Source organism: Bos taurus, chromosome 13 (assembly GCF_002263795.3).
Source record: "Bos taurus isolate L1 Dominette 01449 registration number 42190680 breed Hereford chromosome 13, ARS-UCD2.0, whole genome shotgun sequence".
Classification (NCBI taxonomy): Eukaryota; Metazoa; Chordata; class Mammalia; order Artiodactyla; family Bovidae; genus Bos; species Bos taurus.
The window spans coordinates 54,161,095-54,183,355 of record NC_037340.1 but is presented as its reverse complement, the minus strand read 5'-3'; the positions used below and the strand labels follow the sequence as shown (position 1 = coordinate 54,183,355).

The window sequence follows — 22,261 nt, the reverse complement described above, 5'->3', positions numbered from 1 at the left end:
CATTCTTTACCACAAGTGCCACTTGGGAAGCCCTTAATGAGATAAACCTCTCATAAGCAGGTGGCAGGATTGGGAGGAAAAATAGTCGTGTTGCTATCACCCATTTGCTCGCCCCCAGGCCCCAGAGCTGGGAGAGGAGAGTGGGAAGGGGTCACTGACATCGAGCCCCACCCCCAGGCTGGAATTCACAGCATGTCTGCTATGCTCCAGGCACCCAACAACTGACAGACGGGGAAAGTGTGTGTCCATTTTACAGATGAGAGCACAGAAGGAGCACAGAGGCTGTGAAGCTGCTCACTGCAGCCATGGGGGCCAAGCCTGAGCTCCCCTTCCACTGGCGGGGTCCCCAGAATAATGTCCATTCTGATAAGACTGTGCCTCCCTGGGGGCCGGGTGACCCAGGAGCCAGGAGAGACCGGGGGAGGGGGAGCCACCAGTGTGAGGTCCCTGGGGAACCTCCCGTTGCCTCGTCCTTCAGGACTGCAGCCGGCGCCGCAGCCTGGAATCTAATTTCACTGCCTAATAAACTGCTCTGCCTCCAGGATCCACTGCCACGTCCAATCTCTGGGAGCGACAGGAAGCCTGGATTCCTGACGGCGGTTCAAGGTGCAAAGCAGATGCAGGGAACCACTCGTCATCCTGCCAGGATCAGAGGGAGCTGGAGGTTCCATGCAGACCTCTTCCCTGGAGCCTGGGCCACCAATGGGGCAGCACCCAGTCTACTGCAGCCCAGCCAGGCCAATCAAGCCTGCTGTCAGGAGAACAGAAGACACTTGGAGACACCACCTGAACCTAAGGCCATGGCAGTGAAGGAGGTGGGCCCTGGGAACCTTGCAAACAGCATGAGCTCAATCAGTGCCTTGGACCTGACAGGCTCTGACCCAGAAATCTCAGACCCTGGGAAGGTTCAGCTTCAGACTCAGCATTCAAGGCCTCTACAAATGACCTTGGCCTCCCTTGTTCTGGCCCCCAACGCCTTCCCCTGCTCCCTGCTGGACCAGAGGTCACTCCACATCCACAGCAACCCCCACATCCAGCCCTCTCTCTCCCAACACCCAGGGCAGGAAGGCGTGCTCGGGGGACCCCTTATGCTCCCACTGGCCAGTACCTCGGATGGCTCTTGTCCTCCAAAGCCTCGGCCACAGGGAGAATCTGGTGAATGTCTGGTCCTACCCTTCCCACGCACCAGTCCCCTGACCACGCACCAGTCAGAAGCCCCAGGTTCCAAGGGACCCCCCAGTACCCCCAAAAGAGTAGACATCTGTGGTGAAGCCCCAGGGGCTCCGGGAGCTACAGGAAGGGCTCTCCCCTGGGGCCAGGCCAGACAGGAGGACCCCTGGGGCCCTGGCAGGAAACCCACTGGCTCAGCACCCACAGAGACCACTTCCCCAGCCCTTCCCATCTCATCCCCAAGATGGCCGCTGCACGTGGGATCACTCTCCAGTAGTCACCTGTCTGCACCCAGAGCCAGCACTGACAAAGGCTCACCCGAGTGCCCTCCTCCATCCCACGTCAAACAGGTTTGGGGGTATTTTTTGTTTGTGTGTTTATTTTAGCCACACTGCATGCAGGATCTTAGTTCCCTGCCCAGGGGTTGAACCTGTGCCCCTTGCAGTGGAAGCTTGCAATCTTAACCACTGGACGGCCTTGGAATTTCCCCTCCATCCCCCATCAGAGTCCACCCGCAGCCAGCCTGCACACATGGATGGGTCCCCTCGTCATCCCCAGCCTCCTCAGACACAACAGTCCCCACCAGGCTCACAGCCCCCATCAGGGGTCCTCCCTGCCAAGACCCCATCTCAGGCCTGCTCCACCAGACTCTTCCATCTCTCTGTTCCCCATTCCCACTACCCGACACCCTACCAAGACACCTGGAGGAGTGCCCATCTCCTCCCGCCAGCTTCCCTGCTCCAGGGCCTTTGCACGCTCTCCTCTACTGCCCAGCACTCTCTGCTGCATCCCCAGTGCAGGGCTACCCCCGTCCTCATGCCCAGGTGCCATGCTCAGCGTCACCTTCTGCAAGAGGCCCCCACCTCCCTCCAGTTTCTCTCCTGGCGCCCCCAATCATCCTGGTGCTAGCTCTCTTCACCTGCTCTGCTCATCTGTCCCCTCAGTGTGCAGCCAGAACCCGCACACGGAGTGGGCCCACATCCTGACAAAGGGCAAGGTCAGCTCCAGCCCACAGCCTCCATCAGACAAGGCTCGATAGTGCAGACCCGCCAGACAGTTTGGGAGTAAGGAGGCAAGAAGGGGCCACGGACAGAGGCCCAAGGGACCCAGAGGCTTCTGAAGGCAGAGGGTGGGGGTCGTGGGACCAGGAGAGTACGGCACACCCCAGGGAGCCTGGCCACACATGAGTTCACAGGCAGCAAACGCACTCATTAAAAACAGGAAATGTTTGCGTGTGTCCACACAGAGCCATGAACTCAAGTGTTCACAGCAGCTCCAGACACCCCAAACTGAGGGGGACACCCCACAGGTCATCAGCAGATGCACAGTGGGCAACTGGCCCCTCTGCAGTGGAACATGCTCAGCCTTTAAGGGGAGCAAAACACTGACCCAGGTCACAACCTGGATGAACCTTAACACATGACACTCAGTGAAGGAAGCCAGATGCGAAAGTCACACAGTATGTGATCCGTTCCCATGAAATGTCCAGAACAGGAGCTACGGCCCCAGGGGCTGGAGGTGGGGAGACAGACTGGATGGGCTCAGGTGTCTTAGAGGGGGACAAACACGTCCCAAGACCAGAGACAGCTGGTGGCTGCCCCTCACTGTGAACCCAAAAAACGCCCCCAATTGGCCACTTTGGAATGACTAATTGTACATTCTGTGAGTTTCACCTCGATTACAGAAGAAAGACGGGCAGGTTGTCAGGCTCTGAAGAAGCAAGTGAAGCCCCATCCACATGCTTGTGCCCAGGCCAGCCTTCTCACCTGGGTCTCAGCTTCCCTCTGAGAAAGTCTCAGATAGCCCACCCCTCCCCACACACTGCTTCCCACACCCCTGCCAGCAGGGAACCTGACCCATCCTTAGAGGAAAGACACTGCTCTGAGGCCTCTGGGGACAAGAAGGGCCCCAGCCTCCCCTAGAGAAGCCTCAGCATCCACTCGCAGGGAGCAGGCAGCCACTAGCTGGTTGATTTCCTCAGTCGTGGGAGAGGGTCCCCTCCAGGTGTGTGTTCTTCCATGGTTTTCACTGAGTTCTGTCCTCGTAAGGCCTGGACTCCCCCAGGCCCGGCTCACTCTGGGGGCCCCGTCTGGAGGTGTGTCCCCCGGGCCTGCCACACACTCCCCCAACACAGGCACCTTTGGGGAACTGCCCTAATCGGGCGGTCAGCATGGCTGACTCTGGCCCCTACAGGTCCCACAGCCCCGCCACATGGAAGCCTGGGCAGGAGTGGGGTGGGGACGGGTCCCCCAAGGGCACACTGCTGTGGACAGGCTTCTGGGCTCAGAACACAGTGCAGATACCAGCTTTCGGGGGAGAGGGGCTCCCCCAATGAGGGGGTCAGTTTGGACTACACCCCTGGTATCCAACATCCCCTTTGTGAGCACAGGAGCCACTCGGGGCTCAGGGCACCCCAACCACTGTTCTCCTGACTCAGGATCTCTCATAGAGTCACCCCCCACCCACTGCCCCCAGGTTGACGGGACGGCCAGGTTTGCTCCCCCAGACTCTTCCTGAAGACCCTCCAAGCAGCTCTCAGGCTGGTCCTCCCACCACACTCCCACGGCTCCCAGCTCACTGGTCCTTTACAGACACCCCCAGCGTCCTCTCAGCCTGCACTTCACGCCTCCAGCAATGGAGGGCTCACCCTCGGGCAGGACCTCATTTTAACAAGCCCCCTCCTGGGCCCCTCCCCAGGCCAGCACCCAGAGCCACTAAGGGCGCAGGGTAAGGGACTGGGGACAGGGCCACGTTTTGCCCCACTCCGGAGAGATGGGGAGCCTTGATGACAGAGACAAAGTCCAACATTTGCCCAACTGAGGCTTGTCTGACTCCACGGGTAAATCCCCACTGCGCACGGTCAGTGTGGAGGAGGGTGACAGAGTCTGAATCTGATCTCCTTTGAGAAACACAGATGCTCGGAAACAGATCAGGAATGACAAACGCGCCTCCTCGGGTTTTCTGCACCTTCTCCGTCTCCTACAGTGGACGTGTGCAGTATTCAGAATCAGAAAGGATAGAAAGAAAGCACCATAAACAGGTGCTTCTCTAAGAGGCCGCCAGCCCCCTCTCTCAGACCACGCGGTGCTGTCTGCCCACTGCATTGCCTGAAACACTGGGTTTCCATCCAGAAGATATTAATTCAGCTCTCAGCTAATTAAACTGCAGATTGGAGAGAACCATCTTGGAGAACGTTAACCAAGGAGGAAAGAGCACTCTAAGCACAAACAGCTGAATCTGGAGACAGAAGCAAGTGGTCCAGACAAAGGGTGCCCATGCGTCTGCCCCAGGAGCCCCTTCCCCGCGCCAGCCACTCGTGGACAAAGCCCCCGTTCTCCACGGTCCTGCATGGAGTTCACAGGGAGAAACAGCCAAGGGTTCCTGATCAGGACCACGGCCAGCACCCCGCCCAGCCCTCCAGTCACACAGGACCCAGCCTCCCATCCCGACCCCAACAACCCCCCACCAGAGGCTGAGCTCTAAACACTCCCACTTCTTGTTCCTCCAGTGAAAGTCAGAACCCTGCATCAGACCCTGCCCTCCTACTGGAGGGCCGTCCAGGTACTGCCACTACATCCTACATCAAGGCTCCGTCTCCCCCGTGGATATGGCCCAGCAGGACTGGCAGTCCCTTAGGGCCCTGCTTGCAGGAACAGAAACAGATCAGCAGGTGCTTGCCCAGGCTCCCCCCACTTCTGCACCCCCCATGACCCCACTTCCTTCCCCAAAGCCTGGGATCCCAGGAGAAACTGGCCTTTTCCTCAGACAAACCTTTCAAGTATTTTTTCAAGCGTTAAATGGAAAAGCAAACTCAAGAGTTCTAAGCTCTCTAGTTGGGTCAAGACTGAGGCTCCAAGGAGGGAAGGGGGGCCAGACAGGACCTAGAGGAGGAAGGGGCCTCGGTAGGGGCCGCACGCAGCAGACTGCCAGGAACAGCCTGGGAGCTGAGACCTGCCACGGGATAGCTCAGGACAGTTTCCAACAACTCCTCATAGGACTTTCTGGAGCAAACATGTTCTGCACGGTTACAAAATTATTCCAGGTAATCCAAAAAAAATAAACAACTAATTGTATTCAAGACAGATAGCAGGCAGAGCCTAAGAACACTCAGATCTGGGCACATCCTGAGGGTGAAGGTCAGACTCAGGGATGGAAGCTGGAACACACCCAACCTCCCATTTCAACTGAGTGAAGCCACCATAGCCTCTACAAGGAGCTGCTGGGAAAGGCCTGCGCATCTGGTGTCCCCTTCCTTTGGCCAATCCCAGATGCTGGGCAGTGGGACCAAGACTCTGGGCAGCTGGTGGCCAAGGAGAAGTGAGAGTCCCCTCGCAGGCAGACCTTCCTCAGACCAGGGGTCTCACCATGTCCTTGGACCTGCTAGAGAAGCCGAGGGCCCTGACCATCACCTGCCTGGCTGAGTGCTTGTGGCCCCACTCACCAGTACATGGCCTTGGATCTGTTCATGAGACAGGCTCACCTGGGCTCGCACCCCAGTGTCATGACACCTGACAAATGCCCTGTTCTCCCTCCAAGGGGCATCATCCTGCCTGTTCCCAGGGGAACCCCTTTCCGTGGTAGAACACACACTTCCCACACCCAGGCCTTCACAACTGGGAACTCTGGGGCCCGCCACCCCCACAGGCTCTGACTGGGCTGCAGAGAAAGCCACCCAAACTCAGAGCAAATTGGGGGATGTGGGCTGCGGCTCTGCAGCAACCCCTCAGGAGGATCAAGGGCCCTGGAGACCCAAGCGTCCCCAGCCCGGCTTCCTCCTGCATGAATGGAAAGCTTGGTGCCGCCCAGCTTCAAACAACAGACTTCAGCCTCTAACTCCAGACCATTTGTGTTCAAAACAGCCCCCAGACCACCTACCTCCAACTCTGGCCAAGGCTGTCCTGATTCACGTGAGGAACAGACAGCCTTTAGAAATAGTCATCTCTGTCCCAGACCCCTCCCGCACACACCCACGTCACCGAGAGAGGTCTCGGGGTTCACCGTCACCCCACCAGCTCTCAGGGAAGTGAGAACATTCACTGGGCAATGGCAGCCCGCAAAAGTGGAGGGAGGGGGGCAGCTTTGTCCAACCCTCCCCCACGTGGAAGGCGGAGTCCCCGGGGGACAATGCAGGACTGCAGGCCCCTCTTCTTTCCACCTCAGCTCTCACCAAACTGGCGCAGCCTTTCTGGCCAGGTGGGCTGCAGCCGGGAGGGCACAGGTGAGGCCTGGTTCCCGGGGCTGCAGAGCTGTCAGAAAGCACAGCCGGGCACCTGGGGCAGTGCCACCTGGAGGTGGGCTCCTCCTGGTGGCCTGCATGGCGCTAAGTCACCATACAGCAGCTCATCGGCACATAGCCCACAGGGAAACCTGAAGTCCCCTTTATGGTCTAGGTCCACGGCTACAACCTGTCCACCGCGGTGCTTTTCAAACCAAAACCGTGTGGCTTCCTCACTTGGAGGTACCAGGTGCTAGGACCACTTAGCGATGAAAGGAAGACCTCCCCCAGCACCTGGACAGTGGCAGAACAAGCGAGGTCCTTTAGGGGATGGCCAGTCCCCCTGGACAAACACGCAGCATCAGACCGGGCCCCGGGTCTAATCGTGCGGCCACATTCATAGCGGCCCTGAACCCCTGTCCAGACCAGCCCCTGGCCAATGGGACTGAGAACATGCCAGACTGGGCTAAGGGCTGGGCTGAGGGCGGATGGCCCAGGGTGCTGTCCCAGACGCACCCACCTCCATCTGCCTAGAATTCCTCCTGCGGAGCAACTCATGATGCAGCCAAGACCCCGTGACCGTCACACACGTCGGGCACTGTGTTGAGTGATTCACAGGAGACAAGCCCAGAGCCATGTCCCCACGTCACAGACACAGACACGCAGGGCCCTGCTCCAGAAGTGGCTGTGGGGGCAGGATCCCTACCAGGCTCGCCTGGAGCCCCCATCCCCACCGCCCACCCGCCTTCACCCACACATGTCCTCTGAACCATCACTGGTTATAACCTCAGGCTGCGCCTAAGAGGGGTATGGGGACAATGAGGTGACATCTGGTACTAATACCTGTGCCCACCCAGGAAAGAGCCTGAATTTATACTCAAGAATGTTTTCAGTGACCCGCCTACCAGCTAACCCCAGCACAGTTTGTAGTAATGAGGTATTGGACACGGACCAACGTCCCTCACACGCTTCACCCCTGGAAGGGCAGCAGCTTCCAGTGACCCTCCCTGGCCCCGCCCCCTGCCCCCCTCTCCGTCCTCCTCACGCGCCCGCCTCGGTATGGAGGCTCAGCCCTCCGCATGGTCTCTTCCACCTCCCCGGCCCTCAGCACCTCCCATGAAAGGCCCAGAGTACCCTCAGTCCCTGGACCCTGTTCCTTCTCCAGTGGGTTCAGAACCCCACTCCCAAGGGTAGGGGCAGCCTGGTGGGCTCACTAGGAGGGACTCAGAAGGTATTGTGAGCAACAGCCAGAAGCAGAAGCGGCCTCTGCTTAGCCGGAGTGCTGGGATTAACAGAGTCTGAGCATTCATTGACTGACTCAAACAAACAGGGGAAGACATCCCCTTAGACACTCCCTCCACTGCTGAACTCAGTCTATGCTCTCAGAAATGACCCGGTCCCTCTACAGACACTCCAGGGTGAGCCGTTTTCAGGTGCGGTTCCCATTCAACGGTCCCCCCCACCCCGCAAGAATCTACGAAAAGACAAGTTGTGAAGTTTGACTTGTACTGATTTCTAACAAAACAGAGGTCTTTCTTTATTCTGATCTGTGAAACTGTCAAGAACAGAGCTTTCAACTGACTGTTACCTTGAAGACAAAGACTGTCTGTGGGGCATCACGGCCCAGTGTAATTAGACACCATGATTAAAAAACATTTCATGGTTGTGGGAGGGAAATCCTACAAGGAAGCCTGAGGTCTCCAGATGGGCGGCCAGAGACAATCAGCCAAGCCCTGGTCTCCCTGGAAACCACAATCCTCCTACCTTCTCACCTTTGGGGAAATTTCCATAAGATTCTCCAACTCTCCAATCAATAGTCACTTCGTCCTCAGGACGGTGGGGGAGTTTGGGAGCTGGAAGGAGCTGAGGACATGGCCATTCAGACTCCAGCCTCCTCTCAAAGCAGAGCCCTGGTCACTCGCCCTGGGCCCACACTCACCCCCAAAGGCAGTCAGGGTGAGGAGAAGAGTGACCAGCCCGTGAGGTCCAGCCTTGCCCACTGAGGACAGACGGATGAGAAGGGGCAGCAGGCAGCCTGCACGTGACCAGATGTGGAGCCAACTGGGTTATCCAAGGCCATGCAGGGGATGAGTATATGGCCCCAAGGTCCCAGACCCCCATCCTGCTGCCCCCAGCCACAGGCCCAAACGGTTGCAGGCCACCAGAGGTCTAGCTGACGCCATCTGAGGATAGAGGAGGCTCGGTGTACCAGCCCAAGAGAAGGCAACTCACAGCAGTGAGCTGGTGAGATAAGCCCTGGCCTCCAGGGGTCAGTCCCTGCCCTGCATTGCCAGCATTTTCCATCTGCCTATTTTAAACACCATTTCATTGGCAACTCCTAGTGGCTTTTGGATGTTGGAAGTTAGCCAATCTGCACCCAAGCTCTGGGCAGAGACCCCTTCTGGTGTGAGTGGGGCAACTCCGGAATTCTACCCCTTGCCTTGGTCTTCCCACCAGTGAAAATGGGGCCACAAAATGAGAAAAACCTGAGACCAGCAGACTGCAGGCCCGCAAGATGTGTGGTTCCTCTCTCCTCCTAACTCAGGCCTCAAGCAGATCCCCCACAACACCAGCCTGCCCGCCCAGGGGAAGGAGTCATGTGGGGAGGGGTCTGACGGCCCAGGGACTGCTCTCCCTCCAGCCCAAGCAAGGAAGAGACCTCGGGGCTGAGCAAGGTGGCCCGCCCTCCACCTGATCTGAGATCCCTCCATACTCAGGGAAGCCTCCTGCCTTCAGAAGTGTTTCTGGGGCCGCTCCCAGGCAGAGGCAGTGATGGCCATAGCCCCGGGCCTAGAGGCACGTTCAAAGAGACGGCCCCTTCTGCAAAGGGTGGGAGAGAGGGAGACGGGGCTTGGCCTGATGCCCACCAAGCCAGGGGGGCCACAAGGCAGCCGCCTCCTTCCCCTCCTCTGATGCTCAGAGGGTCCGGCACACCCCTGCCTTCCAGAAGCCAGGCTTCGGTGGCAAAAGGCAGAGGAAGGTGGCCTAGGAAGGCAGCGCTGCCCACCCCACCACAATGCTCCCTGCCCCCATGGCTCCCCCAGGCCCAGCTCAGGAGGGGCTTGAACTGGCTTAATGAATGAATCAACAAACCAAACTGAGGAGTGTCGGTCCCTGCTGGGGGGTGGGGGGAGGCTGGCAGTGTGCACAGGGGAGACCACACCCTCGGGACCAGAATGAGGGCAGAAAAGGTCTCCTGAGACTGATGGCCTGGGCCCCAAGGATGCGCGGGGCCTAGGGACAGTGGCGAATTCCATGCTCGGGGACTGGGTGATGGTTGATGAACAAGAGAGGACAGAGATGTCGCTGTTCAGGGAGTATCCCGGGGCCAGATGAGGGGAGGCCCCATACAGTTCACCTCCACAGCGCCTTGGGGGCAGGGGCAGCTGGGCCCCTTTACTGCCCCGGAACCCCCATGCGCTGCAGGCCCACTTGTCCTGACTTAGGGACACTTGAGAAGGAGGCAACAGAGACCCCACTCTGGGAGTGGCTGCCTGGACCCTGGCCCCACACACTATCCCTACAGCTTTGGATGCAGGAAGCACAGACGGCTGACTGCTTCAGGCTGGGCATGGAGGGGCCAATAGAGGGGGCCTGGGAAGCCCTGCCAGCTGGGACCTTAGTGCCAAAGCACAGAAAACCCTCCAGTAGCCCCACTGTAGGTCAAACAGGAGTGGGGGCACCGTGGGCTGTGTCCATGGGTCAGAGGTCACCTCAGGCCAGGACCTGCTGGCCAGAGCCGGCCCCCAGGACCCACTTGAGCCCCAGCCCGGCAGGAGAGAAGACAGGGTTCTTCCAAGGGTGAGGAGCACACCTGGGCACATCCGCCCAGGGGGATTACCAGGGTGGAGCGACCTCCTCAGGGTTGGCAGGGCTGATGCGGTGCCAGGGGAACCTCTGGGGACAGTGCCCAGGAGGTCTCCAGGGCCGTGGTGACCCACTCCTCAGCAGCTGGGCACTTCCCTCCCAGGGTCTTCTCCCCCCTCCCACGGAGGGTCCATACAGAGCATACACTCACAGGGCACAGCACGCTCTTGGGGCACACAGCGCCTGTTCTAGGTGGGCCCTCAGTTGGTAGGAGATGGTTTCCCAGAATCCAGCCCTCACTCCCATCCCAAAATGCCTCTTCTCACAAAATGGCCGAGTCCCAGCCCCAGGCTGGCTGGGAGGGGAGACAGCGCCTGCAGGCTCAGAAGCCATGCACACCACCAGCATGGGTGCACACACACACACAGGCACAAACGCCACACACATGCAAACACCCATGTGCACACGCTGGCCCCTGGCCACCAGCCCTGCCTCAGGAGCCAGGAGGTCCCTGAACACTGGGCCTGGGGACACCGGCAGCCCTTTCAAGGCCAGGGCGGGTGGCTCCAGGATGGTGGCACCCCTTCTCCTGGGGGTCCGCTCTGCCAAGGAAGGGGTCCAGAGCCCAGAATGTGCACAGGGGCCTCAGGCATACACCTGCCCCTCCTGCTGCTGAGAGGGGTCAGGGCTGCGCTGCGTGGAGGGAGAGTGGGGGTTCAGGACAGCTCAGGGATGGGTGCAGGTGCCACGGACAGGACAGCCAGCTAACTGCCCTGGGCCTAGGGCTGGGGAGGAGAGTAAGATTTGGACCCCTCCCCATTTCAGCAATCCAGGCGCTCAGCCTGGACGAAGACCAAGCGGCTTGGGGGGATGGGGAAGGGTAAGCCAGCCCCTCTCCCATTTCCCTTTCTTTGGGGGAACCCATGTAGAGGGGGCCCCCCAGGAGTCCAGATCAATGGCAGGACCGGCAGCGCTGCGCTTCCTCCCAGGCCGGCCCTTTGTTCCGTACAGCGACCGTGGGGAGGGGCCTCTGGGGCTGAGGAGGGGAAGCTGGGGCGTTGCAAGGCTCCCCATCCTGCGGGGGAGGGGCTGATGCAACCCAACCAGGCCGCGGGAGGGCGGGCGGGGGAGGGGGACAGACGCCCCCGCCCGGACCTGAACGCCGGATCCCAGAACTCCTTTCAACCGTATGTCTCCAAAATCGCTCTCCGACCTCCGTCCCCCACTTGAACCAAGGGACCCCAGGCACACGGTGTGACCGACGCGGGCGCCCGGACACAGACGGAGGCCCTCGTCCCCTGCAGCTGCGCGCCCGCGGGCCACCAGCGGCCGATTGGCCCGGTGCCCCGAGACCCGCGCCCCCGCCCGGGTGGGCACTCACACGTAGGCGTGGTAGATGAACGCCCAGCCGCGCGGCCGCTCCAGCACGTTGTAGAGGAAATTTTGCAGCTTGCGGTAGAAGGCGTTGCGCTTGGGGGGCTTCCCAGCGCCCGCGCCACCCGCACGCGGCTTGCTCAGGATGCTGCCGCGCTTGGGGGCCTCGGAGCCGGCGATGAGCAGCGCGCCGTCCCGGGTGGAGTCGGGCGCGCCGGGGTCCAGCCCCACGAAGCCCACCTTGAGCTTCTTCTCCCCGCTCGGGCCAGGGTACACGCCACCGTTACGCGACTTCTGCACCATGGTGCCGGGCGGCGCCCGGGCGGGCGCGGGTTCAGCGAGGGCGGCGCGCGAGGGGCGGCGCGGGCCCGAGCCCAGGTCCCCGGCCCGGGAGCCGCATGGCCGAGGCGGCGGCGGCGGCGGCGGCGGCGGCGGTTCCGCGCTCCTGCCGGGCCCGGGCCGCGCGCGGGGACGTTGCGGCCACCTAGCTCCGCGCGCGCCTGGGCGCCTGGCCCGAGGCCGCGCCGGCTCCGCCCGCCGCCTCGCCCCGCCCCCCGTTAACTCCTGCGCCGCCGGGAAGGGAGGGGAGGGGAGGGGAGGGGAGGAGGGGGGAAAGAGATGAGGGAGGACCGGACTGGGCCACTGAGCCCAGCCCTTCCCGCTCCTGCGGCCACGTGTGCCCTGGTGAGGGAATCCGGACCCCTGGTCCCCTCTGGGTGGGCGGAACCAGGCAATCACACCGCCTGACCAGAGCCCCCAGCTCTCCCTGGCCCCAGCTGAATTCTAACCAGCTGACCTGGACTGGACACCTTGGAGCCGGGGAGACAGGAGCTCTTGCCAGGCTCTCTGTTATAAAGCCCAGTCCCCAAGGACCTTGTGCTCCTGGCCTCTAGATGGACCAGGCATTTGGACGGATGCTCTAGACCCCAGGGCCCTGGGTGAGCAGGGAGGCATCTAGGACTTCCTTAGAGGTGGCCTAAACTGGGCCTTGGAGAGCAGATCCAGGAAGGCACACAGCATGGGAAAGGCTGGGTTTGCAGAGACCTCGGGGCAGGAAAAGGGGCGTTGATGGTCAGGAAAGTGAGGCCCAAGACACCCTGGGGGGGCTGAAAGTCCCCAAGGGGCCTGGGCTTTGTTCTGTAGACTCCAAAGGGGCCTGTGGCAGGAGCAGCAATTGGAGAGCCAGCCCCAGGGCAAGACCTAGGCCTCAGGCCACTGGGGACATTGATGCCACGATCCAGGACAAAGGAGGGCAGGCTTGGGACACAGACAGCAGGGTGCCCCTTGGGAGGAGTTGGCAGAGTTAGCAGAGTTGGCTGGCTTCCCCTAGCCATGGATATCCCGGGGAGGGGGGCTCACTCCGCAGCCCCCGAGGGTCCCCTGCACACTCAGTGCTGCCAGCTTCTCACCAGCCCCCCAGGAGCCTGCTCTGCACACCTGGGATGTTGATGGCTGCAGGTGGCCCTCCTGACTACATTCAGACTCCTCCCACATGCACTGGGCAGTGTGGGATCCACCAAGTGAACAGCCTGTTTAATAGTTGGCGCTGTCCCCAGCAGTAACTTGGGGCTCCTAAAGCAGCAGGACCCCCTGGGGCCAAGTCACCCGTGTTGTTTGCCCTTTGGGTTCCAAAACCAGTGGCCTGGTTTTGAGGGGTTTTTTTCATTTGGGCAGAAAACATAATGGACAGTGCAGGCACAGTGCTAAGTCATCTAGAATGTGGAAGCGGGGACTGCAGCGCATGCCACGCTCACACCGGTGCACACAAGTGCATGTCAGGGGCCACATTCCTGACCCTGCCTCCCTGCCTCTGTGCCTGGTCACTGGCTCTGACTGCTAGCATTAGGTGGGTTCACCCCCACTGAGCCCAGGATGAGGGAAGAGGAGGAGGACCTGGATTACAAAAGGAAAGAAGGGACCACTGCATCATGCATGTATTGGGTCTACTCACCTGGGGGACACTCACACTCAGTCCTCAGAAACCAGACAAATCACCTGTGACTCAAATCTACATGCTCCACGAGGGCTGACCCAGCCCATTCTGTTGAAGGGGAGGCCTCCCAGACCCCAGGGTTCCACCTGAGCTAGGCACAGTGCCTCCCTGGGGGTGCCCCTCCCTGGGGTTGGATGGGAGAGCAGAGTGGGCTCATGCTTGGGGGGTTCACAGAGGTGCACCTGTGCTGGTGCATCGAGACAGGAGCAAGTGTGGGCTCTGCGTCCGAGACCCTGGGCAGGAACAGAGGCCAGAGGGGCCCAGCTACCTTTATCACCTCCTGGGGTGCTGAGAGGGAGCACCACCCTCCCAGCTGAAAGGGGACCTGGCTCAAGTGCAGGCCTGAGCTCGCTTGTCTACAGTGGTGTTGGTACCAACAGCTTCACCACATCTCTTGGAGGTTCTGAAAGGTGAACCCTGTGTTGAGGTTTGAAAACCTCTGCTTCTGCTGTTCGGGGCTCCTTCCTGTAATCATCTGTGCTTTCAGTTTTGTGTCTTGCACAAGTAGACTGCACGCTGTCCAGTGTTCCCACCCCTGCCACCCAGACAAAACAGGTCATTGGAAACAGTCAGTTGGGGTGAATTTCATGCAGGCGACAAGAATTCCATTTATTTAAAAATAGATGGGAAAAGCTTTCAGGCTCAAGTCATCTTTGCCAAGACTGCACTGACAGGATCCAGAGAAGAGGAGTGGAAAAATTCAGATGCACACGATGCCCAGCTCCAGTTTGGGGAGAAAGCTTTCTCCTGTACTCTTGAGCAGGGCGCTGTCCTTTCAGCACCACCTCAGAGCCTCCTGAGACCAACGCACACTTTTGCCCTCTCTTGGCTTCCTCCTCCCATCCCCCATATCACTGGTTACACTGAGCTGTCATATTCCCATCAGGGATCTCAGCACACAGGGCTGTGACCCTGTTTCCTGGCCAGGCTCCCCTGCCTTTGGGTGCATCTCATCCACCATCGTGTCCCTCAGAGCCTGGCACACGTGAGGCCTGCACTGGGAGTGGGGACATCACAGCTACCAGTGGCAGAGGCCATCTAGAAGCAGGTCTGGATCATCCCCTCTTTGGGAACCTTTGCGGTGACCCTTCCCATGGCTCAGGTCATGGCCTCAGCATTTCCCAGGAACCCACTTTTCCACTAGCCTAGAGGTGGTGACTCTAGCTTCACAGACTTAACATCAGACAGTGGGGCCTGAAGACATCAGAGCATAGGGGAGTGAGTGGAGAGGAAGCTGGGTTTCCCCTGGCTGTCCATCCTGGCCAAGGGCCATCAGCATCGAGGTCCTGCAGGCCATCCCCAGGGGAGGTGACTGCAGTACCCTGCTGTGGGAGCCCTTTCGGTTGAGCCCCATCTGTTGCTTTGTTGACACCCTGTGGTCACAAAAAATGCATGCCTTGAGGGTTCTTGCATTCAGACCCTGGGTCCATGGCCAGTGACCACATGGATGTGGGGGGTAGACACTGAAAAGCAGAGTTTCCTACTTCACCACCACCCCTTTTCCTCCAGTAGAAAAGGAGCAAGTTCCCTCCCCAACCACAATGCCTTCAGAAAAACAGATGGTTCCTCTGAGGCCCAGAGGGAGAGCTCCACCAGGCCAAGAAGCAAGACCTAATTTGGGAAAATGAGGAGAGACAGGTTCTCAATCACACAACCTGGGCCTGAGCTGCTGTCGTCTCAGCGCCTTGATCTGGGGCAACAGGAAGTCCCTGCCCAGACAGAGTCCAGTCCCCCACCCCCACCCCCACCACTTGCAAGGAATTTTCCGTTATTCAGAGGAAGGGCTGTGTTATTTCTCCAGCTCATGGAAGAAATAAGGAAGTGAGGAAAAGATTCAAGACATGGAAGAACTGATTTTTTTTAAACATCTTACACACTAAAGTCAATATAAATTTAATTTATAGGTTCTTTTTAAAGGGTCAAATCTCTCAACAAGCTTCCCTAGCCCCTGGCAACTCAGCTAATTGCATGCAGGAGCTAACTTGTGTTCCTCCACCACCAGTAACACCTTGATGCCAGGAGTCCACAGTCGCCTGTGACAGCAGGAAAAGATCAGGCAGCAGAGTTGGCCCTGGACACATACAGATGGGCAGAAATCAACATGGAGATTCTGAGAGGGGCTGGTAGGCTGTGCACTTCGTCATCGCCAGCCCATAGTTTCCTTATAAGGCATCTCACATTCCCCTTCTCATGCCTCCAGGCAAACAAGGAGTCTGTAACCCCTGTCCCCATTCAAGTTCATGTGTTCTTGTTTGGAGGTGTGATCCCCTGGGTTCTCTGCGTGTCAAGGCTTCCATGGCAAGTTGATCCCCACTTTCCTCACCATGGGCTTTTCATCTGGGTGATCAACTCGCTCCCCACCCTTCCAGCTCCTCTCCCTGGGCACACGATGCTCCAAGGATGCTCAAGCAGGTGAAGCGGGCTTCAGTATACTGTTCCCTCTGCCAGGAATGCTGTTCCCTCCTTTAGCACCAGAAGGTCCCTGCTTGTGGGTCTCCCCTGAGGTGTGACCCCAGCCCCCACTCTCAGCTCTGGTTCACAATTGGAAACTGTGCTACTTATTAGCTCACCTCCTGTTCATCCCCCACCCACCCAGACAGGGAGCGCAAGAAAAGGGCAGTGCCACACTCACATCCCTGTGTGTGCGTGCACACACACAAACACACACACAGCTCTGTGCACACACTCACATCCTCACACACACACACAGAGCCCCGCACACACACACACAGCCCACTGCACACAGCCCAGTGCACACACTCACATCCTCCCACACACACTCACATCTTAGTGCACACACACAGACCACTGCTCACACATCACAGCCTCTGGCCCCGCCCACAGGAGGTGATGAATGAGTGAACAGTCACTTATCTCTAGAACTGGAGGTTGCCTGGAGCCTCCAGCCAGGATGGGCCCTTGATGACTGGCCTGGGGCTTGTGTGGCTGGGGGGCGGCCCAGTAGACCGTGGGTGGACGTGCACTGGAGTGCAATGCCGTGGAGACAGGCTCCCTACCAGCAGAGTGGTCAGCCGCCCTGCCCACACACAGGCATCGGCATCTGGGTCCTGGCTGCCTGCCCACTGCCAGCCCTGGCTCACTTGAGTGCCTGGCTTGATTGGCCAGATGTCCAGTAGGCTTTAGACAGAGCTGTCCAGCCTGGACCAGGGCCTGTGGGCTGTCAGAGTCCCTCCCCACAGCCTCCTCACCCAGGACAAGGTCACCACACTCTAAGCCAGGGAGATGGGACAGAAAGGCTGGATTCCTGGACCAGCAAACAAGGACACACCTGCCTAGACGGAGCTGGAGCCCTCAGCCCACACTGAGAGTTCTGGCGGGGTGGCCCTTGATGAATTACTCCACCAGAAATGCAGTCCACCCCATGGCACTGCCAGAGGTGACCTCACGGGCTTCTTTCAACTGTGTGACCTTGGGCAGATCAAAGGATCTTTGCAGGAGTTCTCACTGATCAAGTGAAGAGCCATGGCTCCCACCTTACAGGGCTGCTGGGGATTCTGAACAGAGATGACCCTGTAACGCATCACCCAGCACAGAGCAGCATCCAGGAAATAGCAGGGAGATGTATGGCAACCCCAGTCCTGGCTTACAAGCACTCTCTTTCTTGGTTTCTTATAGACCCTCCCCTGTGGAGGGTCTCCCAGCTCAGATACACTGATCCTGTCCCCTCCTGGTGTCCACCCACAGAGATAAGATCCAGTTAGGCCAGTCACTCTTGCCTAGGGCAGGTGCTACTGGGATCTGGTGGGGGGCAGAGGATAGGACAGGCTCCCCACCCCCACAACAGAGAATTCCCTACCCACTGATGTTGCTAGCATTGAGGTTAAGACACCTTGATTTAGGGAGTTCCTGGTGATCTGGTGGCGAGGAGTCCACCCTGCAATGCAGAGGACATGGGTTTGATCCCTGGTCCAGGAAGATCCCACATGCTGCAGGGCAAAGAAGCCCGCGAGCTGCAACTACCAAAGGCCATCCTCGCTAGAGCCAGTACTCTGCAATAAGAGAAGCCACCACCATAAGCCCACGCACTACAACTAGAGAAAGCCTGTACGCAGCAATGAAGACCCAGCACAGCCAAAAATAAATAAATAAATATATTTTAGAAAGACACCATGATTTAGGTTAACAAGATTTTCTCTTAAGTTGCAAATATTTCTGGGAAGCTAGCCATTCACTCCTTAGTATGAAATAGTGCCAACAAATGAATTCTCTCCCTAAAGCTCCTAATAATACCTAAGCCAAGGAATGAGAATGCTCATGGCAAAGAGGCAGGAGTCTGGGGTGTTGGGGAGGAGAGCTGCTCTCCCCCAGGAAGGGCTTTGGGCAGGGCAAGCATCTCTGGGGGGCACACTGGCCAAGTGGCCACAGATCACCATCGGAGCTCCACAAAGTAACCTTGGGTTTTCTACCTGATGACAGTCTCTACCTTCACACCATCAAAGAGCACCGCAGTCTTTGCTTCTGTTTCACGGCTCTTGTCGGTAACTGGGCACAGTGCTGGGCCTCTCTGTCCCTCAGTTTCCCAGCCTGTGCATGGCGAGTAATCAGAGTAAACATACCACGGGATTGTTATGACCGTGCAGAGTTAAGGTTTGCAAAGCACTAGAACAATGCCTGGCATGAGTAAGCGTTATATAAGCTTTAAAGTAAAACTAAGTGAATCAATTCCAGGGCTGGCTCTGCAAACTCGCCTTTCCAATGTGTGCCACCTTCTTCAACACAGGGATGAGGACCCTGGGTGTTGGGAGACTCACTGGAAACAACGGCATGAGAAGATACAGGAGGCACAGAGCATCCCAGGAGCCCCACCCCCACCCCAGCAGGGGCAGCCACAGCCTTCCAAGAGAGCTGAGGTCTGCGGGAGCACCATCCAGCCCAGACCCCAGCCCTTCTGGTGCATGGAGCACCCTTGCAGGCCTTGCCTACTCTATGAAACAAGAGGTCTGCTCAGAGGCCAGAGATGGACGAGGAAACTCATGAACTCCAACACGGGATGCAGAAACATGGTCGTGCCCCCTCCCCACCCCTCCCCATTTGGCTCAACTTTACCGCCCCATCCCCCCACCTTCTAGGCAGCTGAGCCCTGGACCCAGTCAGCCAGCTAGACAGACCTAGCTTCAAACAGCAGCTGGCACCATTCTTGCCACCAGAGCCCTGTGTGGGCTCTCTGGCCCAGAGAGCTGGCCCTTCAGGCACTCAGGGCTGGCACGAGCCCAGCCACAGCCCTGTGACCCCCAGAGTTGCCAGCATCCCTGATGAGATTGTTTTCAGAAGCTGGGACCACTTTGCCAAGCCTCTTCAGAGAGACAATCCAGAGATTGTGATCTGGTCTCTGCCCTGCTGACCCTTCCAGGCCCACCCACCCTGCCAGGGTAGACCCCAGACAGGGAAAGCCTGGACACCATCACCTCCAGAGACTGTGATCTGGTCTCTGCCCCCCTGACCCTTCCAAGCACCCCCAGTCTGCCAGGGCAGACCCCAGAGAGGCAGAGCCTGGACACTGTCACCTCCCCCGCTCTGCACACAGTCCAGGCCCAGATCTTGGTGTGAGCTGACTGGACCTCTGTGCTGCCCGGGTTCCCAGCCACAAGCCCACATCTGAGCGGCCCCCCCAGCCTTCCTCTACCTCCTCCCCAGGCAACTTCCACGGAGAGACACCAGAAAGCAGCAGCTCCTCCAGACACAAAGCTCCATTCCTTCATGACCCACCCAGACCCACCCCAGCAGAGTTGGGAGCAGCCAGCCCAGCCACTTGGCTGATTTCTCCCTGCATGGCTGCAGGGCTGGGAAAATTGCCCAGCACTGCCGCTGTCCAGCCACCCACGGCACCCCCAGGAGTTCAGATCTGATTGGAGGCAGCCAGCCAGGAGTGCAGGTAGAGCCAACATAGCCTGTGTAGGTGTACACGCACATTCATGTACATATGTGTGCACGCACATGCGTGCTCCCTCAAGCATGCACGAGATGCACGCCTGCACACACATCTGCATACATGCCGGCTCCCGTGGGCTCCAGGACAGCCCACCACATTCCTCTCACACCCCACACAGCTACACACAGGCCCGCAAGCTTCGCATCCCCGTCACACTCGTACACATGTGCATAGCTGGGTACACATACCAGGGACATTCATGCAGTCTGGCACAACCATGGCCCCACTCAGAGACATATCAGGGCACCCAGGAGGAGACACGCCCACAGCCATCCCCGGGAACAGTCTGAGGCTGCTCCCAGGACTGTCACCACCAGGGTCACCCAGGTCCTTGGGGGAGAGAGAGAAGGTGCTTCCTGCCTTAAGGGGAGTTGTTGAGAACCCTGGGGAGATGAGGACAGGAGATAGCTCAGATTCGGCCAGCTCAGCAGGACCCTGCTGCCCCAAGGACTCATGAATTTTTCAGAGGCATACAAAGTACAGACTGAAGCTGCCAGTCAGGTCCTGGTGGTTCCTGCTTTCAATTATTCACCAGCCCAGCAGAGGGTGGGAGACCAGCCCCAGGCCCCAGCTTCAGGGACCACTCACCAAACCCAGGCTGCAGGCACCAGCCCCATGGCCAGCAGGAAGGCTGCTGTCTGAGTCCCCACATCATCCGGGGAAGCCTAGGTATCTAGGCCTGGTGTGAGTGCTGGTCTGTGTCCCATCCTTGGGCCCCAGCCCTGCGGCTGTACCACCATCCCCATCCCAGGGAGCACTGTCTGGGCTGTGGTGCCCACCTTATCCACCCACCCCCTGTCCAACCACCCACCACCTCTGAAGCTGATGCCCCCACCCCACCGACCCAGTGGACTTCGTCCCCTCCTGTGCTCCCCTGCCCCAAACTTCGGAGGGAAAGGACCAACCTACCATCGAAACAAAGGGAAGGCCCTCCATCTCACCCAGTGACCTCAGCCCGAACTCAGATGGCCGCACCAGGAACTGGACAGCAGAGGAGGCAGGTGCGGAGGGGGCCGCATGACGCCCACAAGCGCCTGACCTTAGGGGGTCGTCCACCCACTGCCTGATTTCACCCAGTCTCCATTGGGTGGAGAGCGCAGCAACCTGACCCTTGCCAGCTGCACTGCTGCCCAGATTAAAGGTTCTCAAAATTCCATCCAGACACCCCGGGGCCCAAGAACCCTCCAGAAGGCCCTCAGGGTTAAACTATTTACTCAGTAACACCACTGCTTGTCTTTGTCCCTCGGGCCCCCCTCCTGCAGTGAGTGGGGTTTTCAGAGCCACGTGCTGTGTGAGGGCTGCGCTGTGTGACCCTGAGTTTTAAATATTCATGCTTTCATCTCTGGTGCAGAGTCCCTGGCTGCGACCTCAGCAGCATCCGACCCTGTGAGGGTCTGAGAACTGACACCCAGGGTAATGCAGGGGTCAGCCGTCTCACCCAGCCGCCCCTTCTCACTGCCAGTCCCCGGGTGTGGCCAGTGCCTCCCCTTGAAGCCCCTTCCGCTAAGTAGAATAGCCCGGAGACCCAGGCCCCTGCCTACCCCAGCTCTGCAGGGTGCTGACCCACCCCCAAGGTCAGCCAGAAAGTCCTGGGAGATGTGCTGCATGTGCTTCCCCCACGTGGACACTTGGCGGTACTGCACCTCCGGATCAGCGAGGTCTGGATTTCTTCTCCTCCGCCTCTCCGTCCCTAACCTGGAGCAGGGCACCAGAGATGCAGCGAGGCACAGGGCCCTGCCAGGAATCATATGAGGAGCTGGCACCTTCCTGGGCCTGCCTTAATCTCTGCATCCCCAAGGGATCCCAAGGCACTGAGACCCTCTGAGAAACCTCACCCTCCACCATGGCAGGGACCCCCGACTGGCCCAGACTTTGTGGGAATGGGATACTGCTTCCACCTCTGTCCTCAAGCTATCCTGAGAGCCCACCAGCCTGGAACGATCTGTGTCCCCATTCCAGAAACACTCACCTGGGGGGGCGAGCAGTGTGGCCCAAGGACAGCCCTCTGGGGAGCAGGACAGGCTTATAGCCCCCAGCCTTGGCATCTGGATGACCAGAGTTTGTAATAGCCACTGGGACCAGAGGGTGAGGGTCTCCATAGGGACCACGCTCGGGGGCTTCCTTTGACCCCAGCCAGGGGCTGGTTTCATTCTTAGCCTGTCTCAAGCTGACAGGTTTTTCCTGCTTGACCCCAATTCTAACTGGGACAAGTGTGTCAGGACACTTCCTGGGACAGACAGCCTGCGGGGTCAGCCCAGGCTGGCCTGAGGGACAGGCCACATCTCAGGAGAGCGGCAGGAGGCGTCCACTTTCCTCTGGTAGGGCTGCCAGGTAAAATGCACTATCAAGTTTGAATCTCAGATGAGCAAACAATACTTTTTTGGTGTAAATAGTGTATGGGACATATTCATGTTAAAAATTGTCCACTGTTTCTCTGAAATCCATATTTGGCTAGGGGAGCTATGTCTGTGGGTTTCCCTGGTGGCTCAGATGGTAAAAATCTGCCTGCAAAGCAGGAGACCCAGGTTTGATCCCTGGGTCAGGAAGATCCCCTGCAGGAGGAAGCGGCTACCTACTCCAGTATTCTTGCCTAGAGAATACCATGGACACAGGAGCCTGGTGGGCTACAGTCCATGGGGTCACAGAGTTGGACACAACTGAGCAACTCTCACTCTCTGTGTCTGAATTTGCCTACTCAGGCTGCCTTCCTTGGAGGCCTCTGGGGATCAGCCCAGATGGTTCCTGGGAGGTC

The 22,261-nt window shown here is 58.8% G+C and overlaps 1 protein-coding gene across 9 annotated transcripts in view; it reads right to left on the bottom strand.

The window, feature by feature from the left end:
* The window catches only part of KCNQ2 (potassium voltage-gated channel subfamily Q member 2), a 48,277-nt gene extending 36,354 nt beyond the window's left edge, over positions 1–11,923 (bottom strand). For 5 of the 9 annotated variants that reach the window (XM_025001103.2, XM_025001104.2, XM_025001106.2 and 2 more), the window contains exon 1: positions 11,574–11,923. In XM_025001103.2, coding sequence (XP_024856871.1) covers positions 11,574–11,869 — 296 coding nt within the window. In that variant the 5' untranslated portion in view covers positions 11,870–11,923. The remainder of the gene's footprint in view (positions 1–11,573) is intronic. The other 4 variants (XM_025001108.2, XM_025001109.2, XM_025001111.2 and 1 more) reach the window with 1 other exon arrangement.
* Between the last annotated feature and the right edge of the window lie 10,338 nt (positions 11,924–22,261).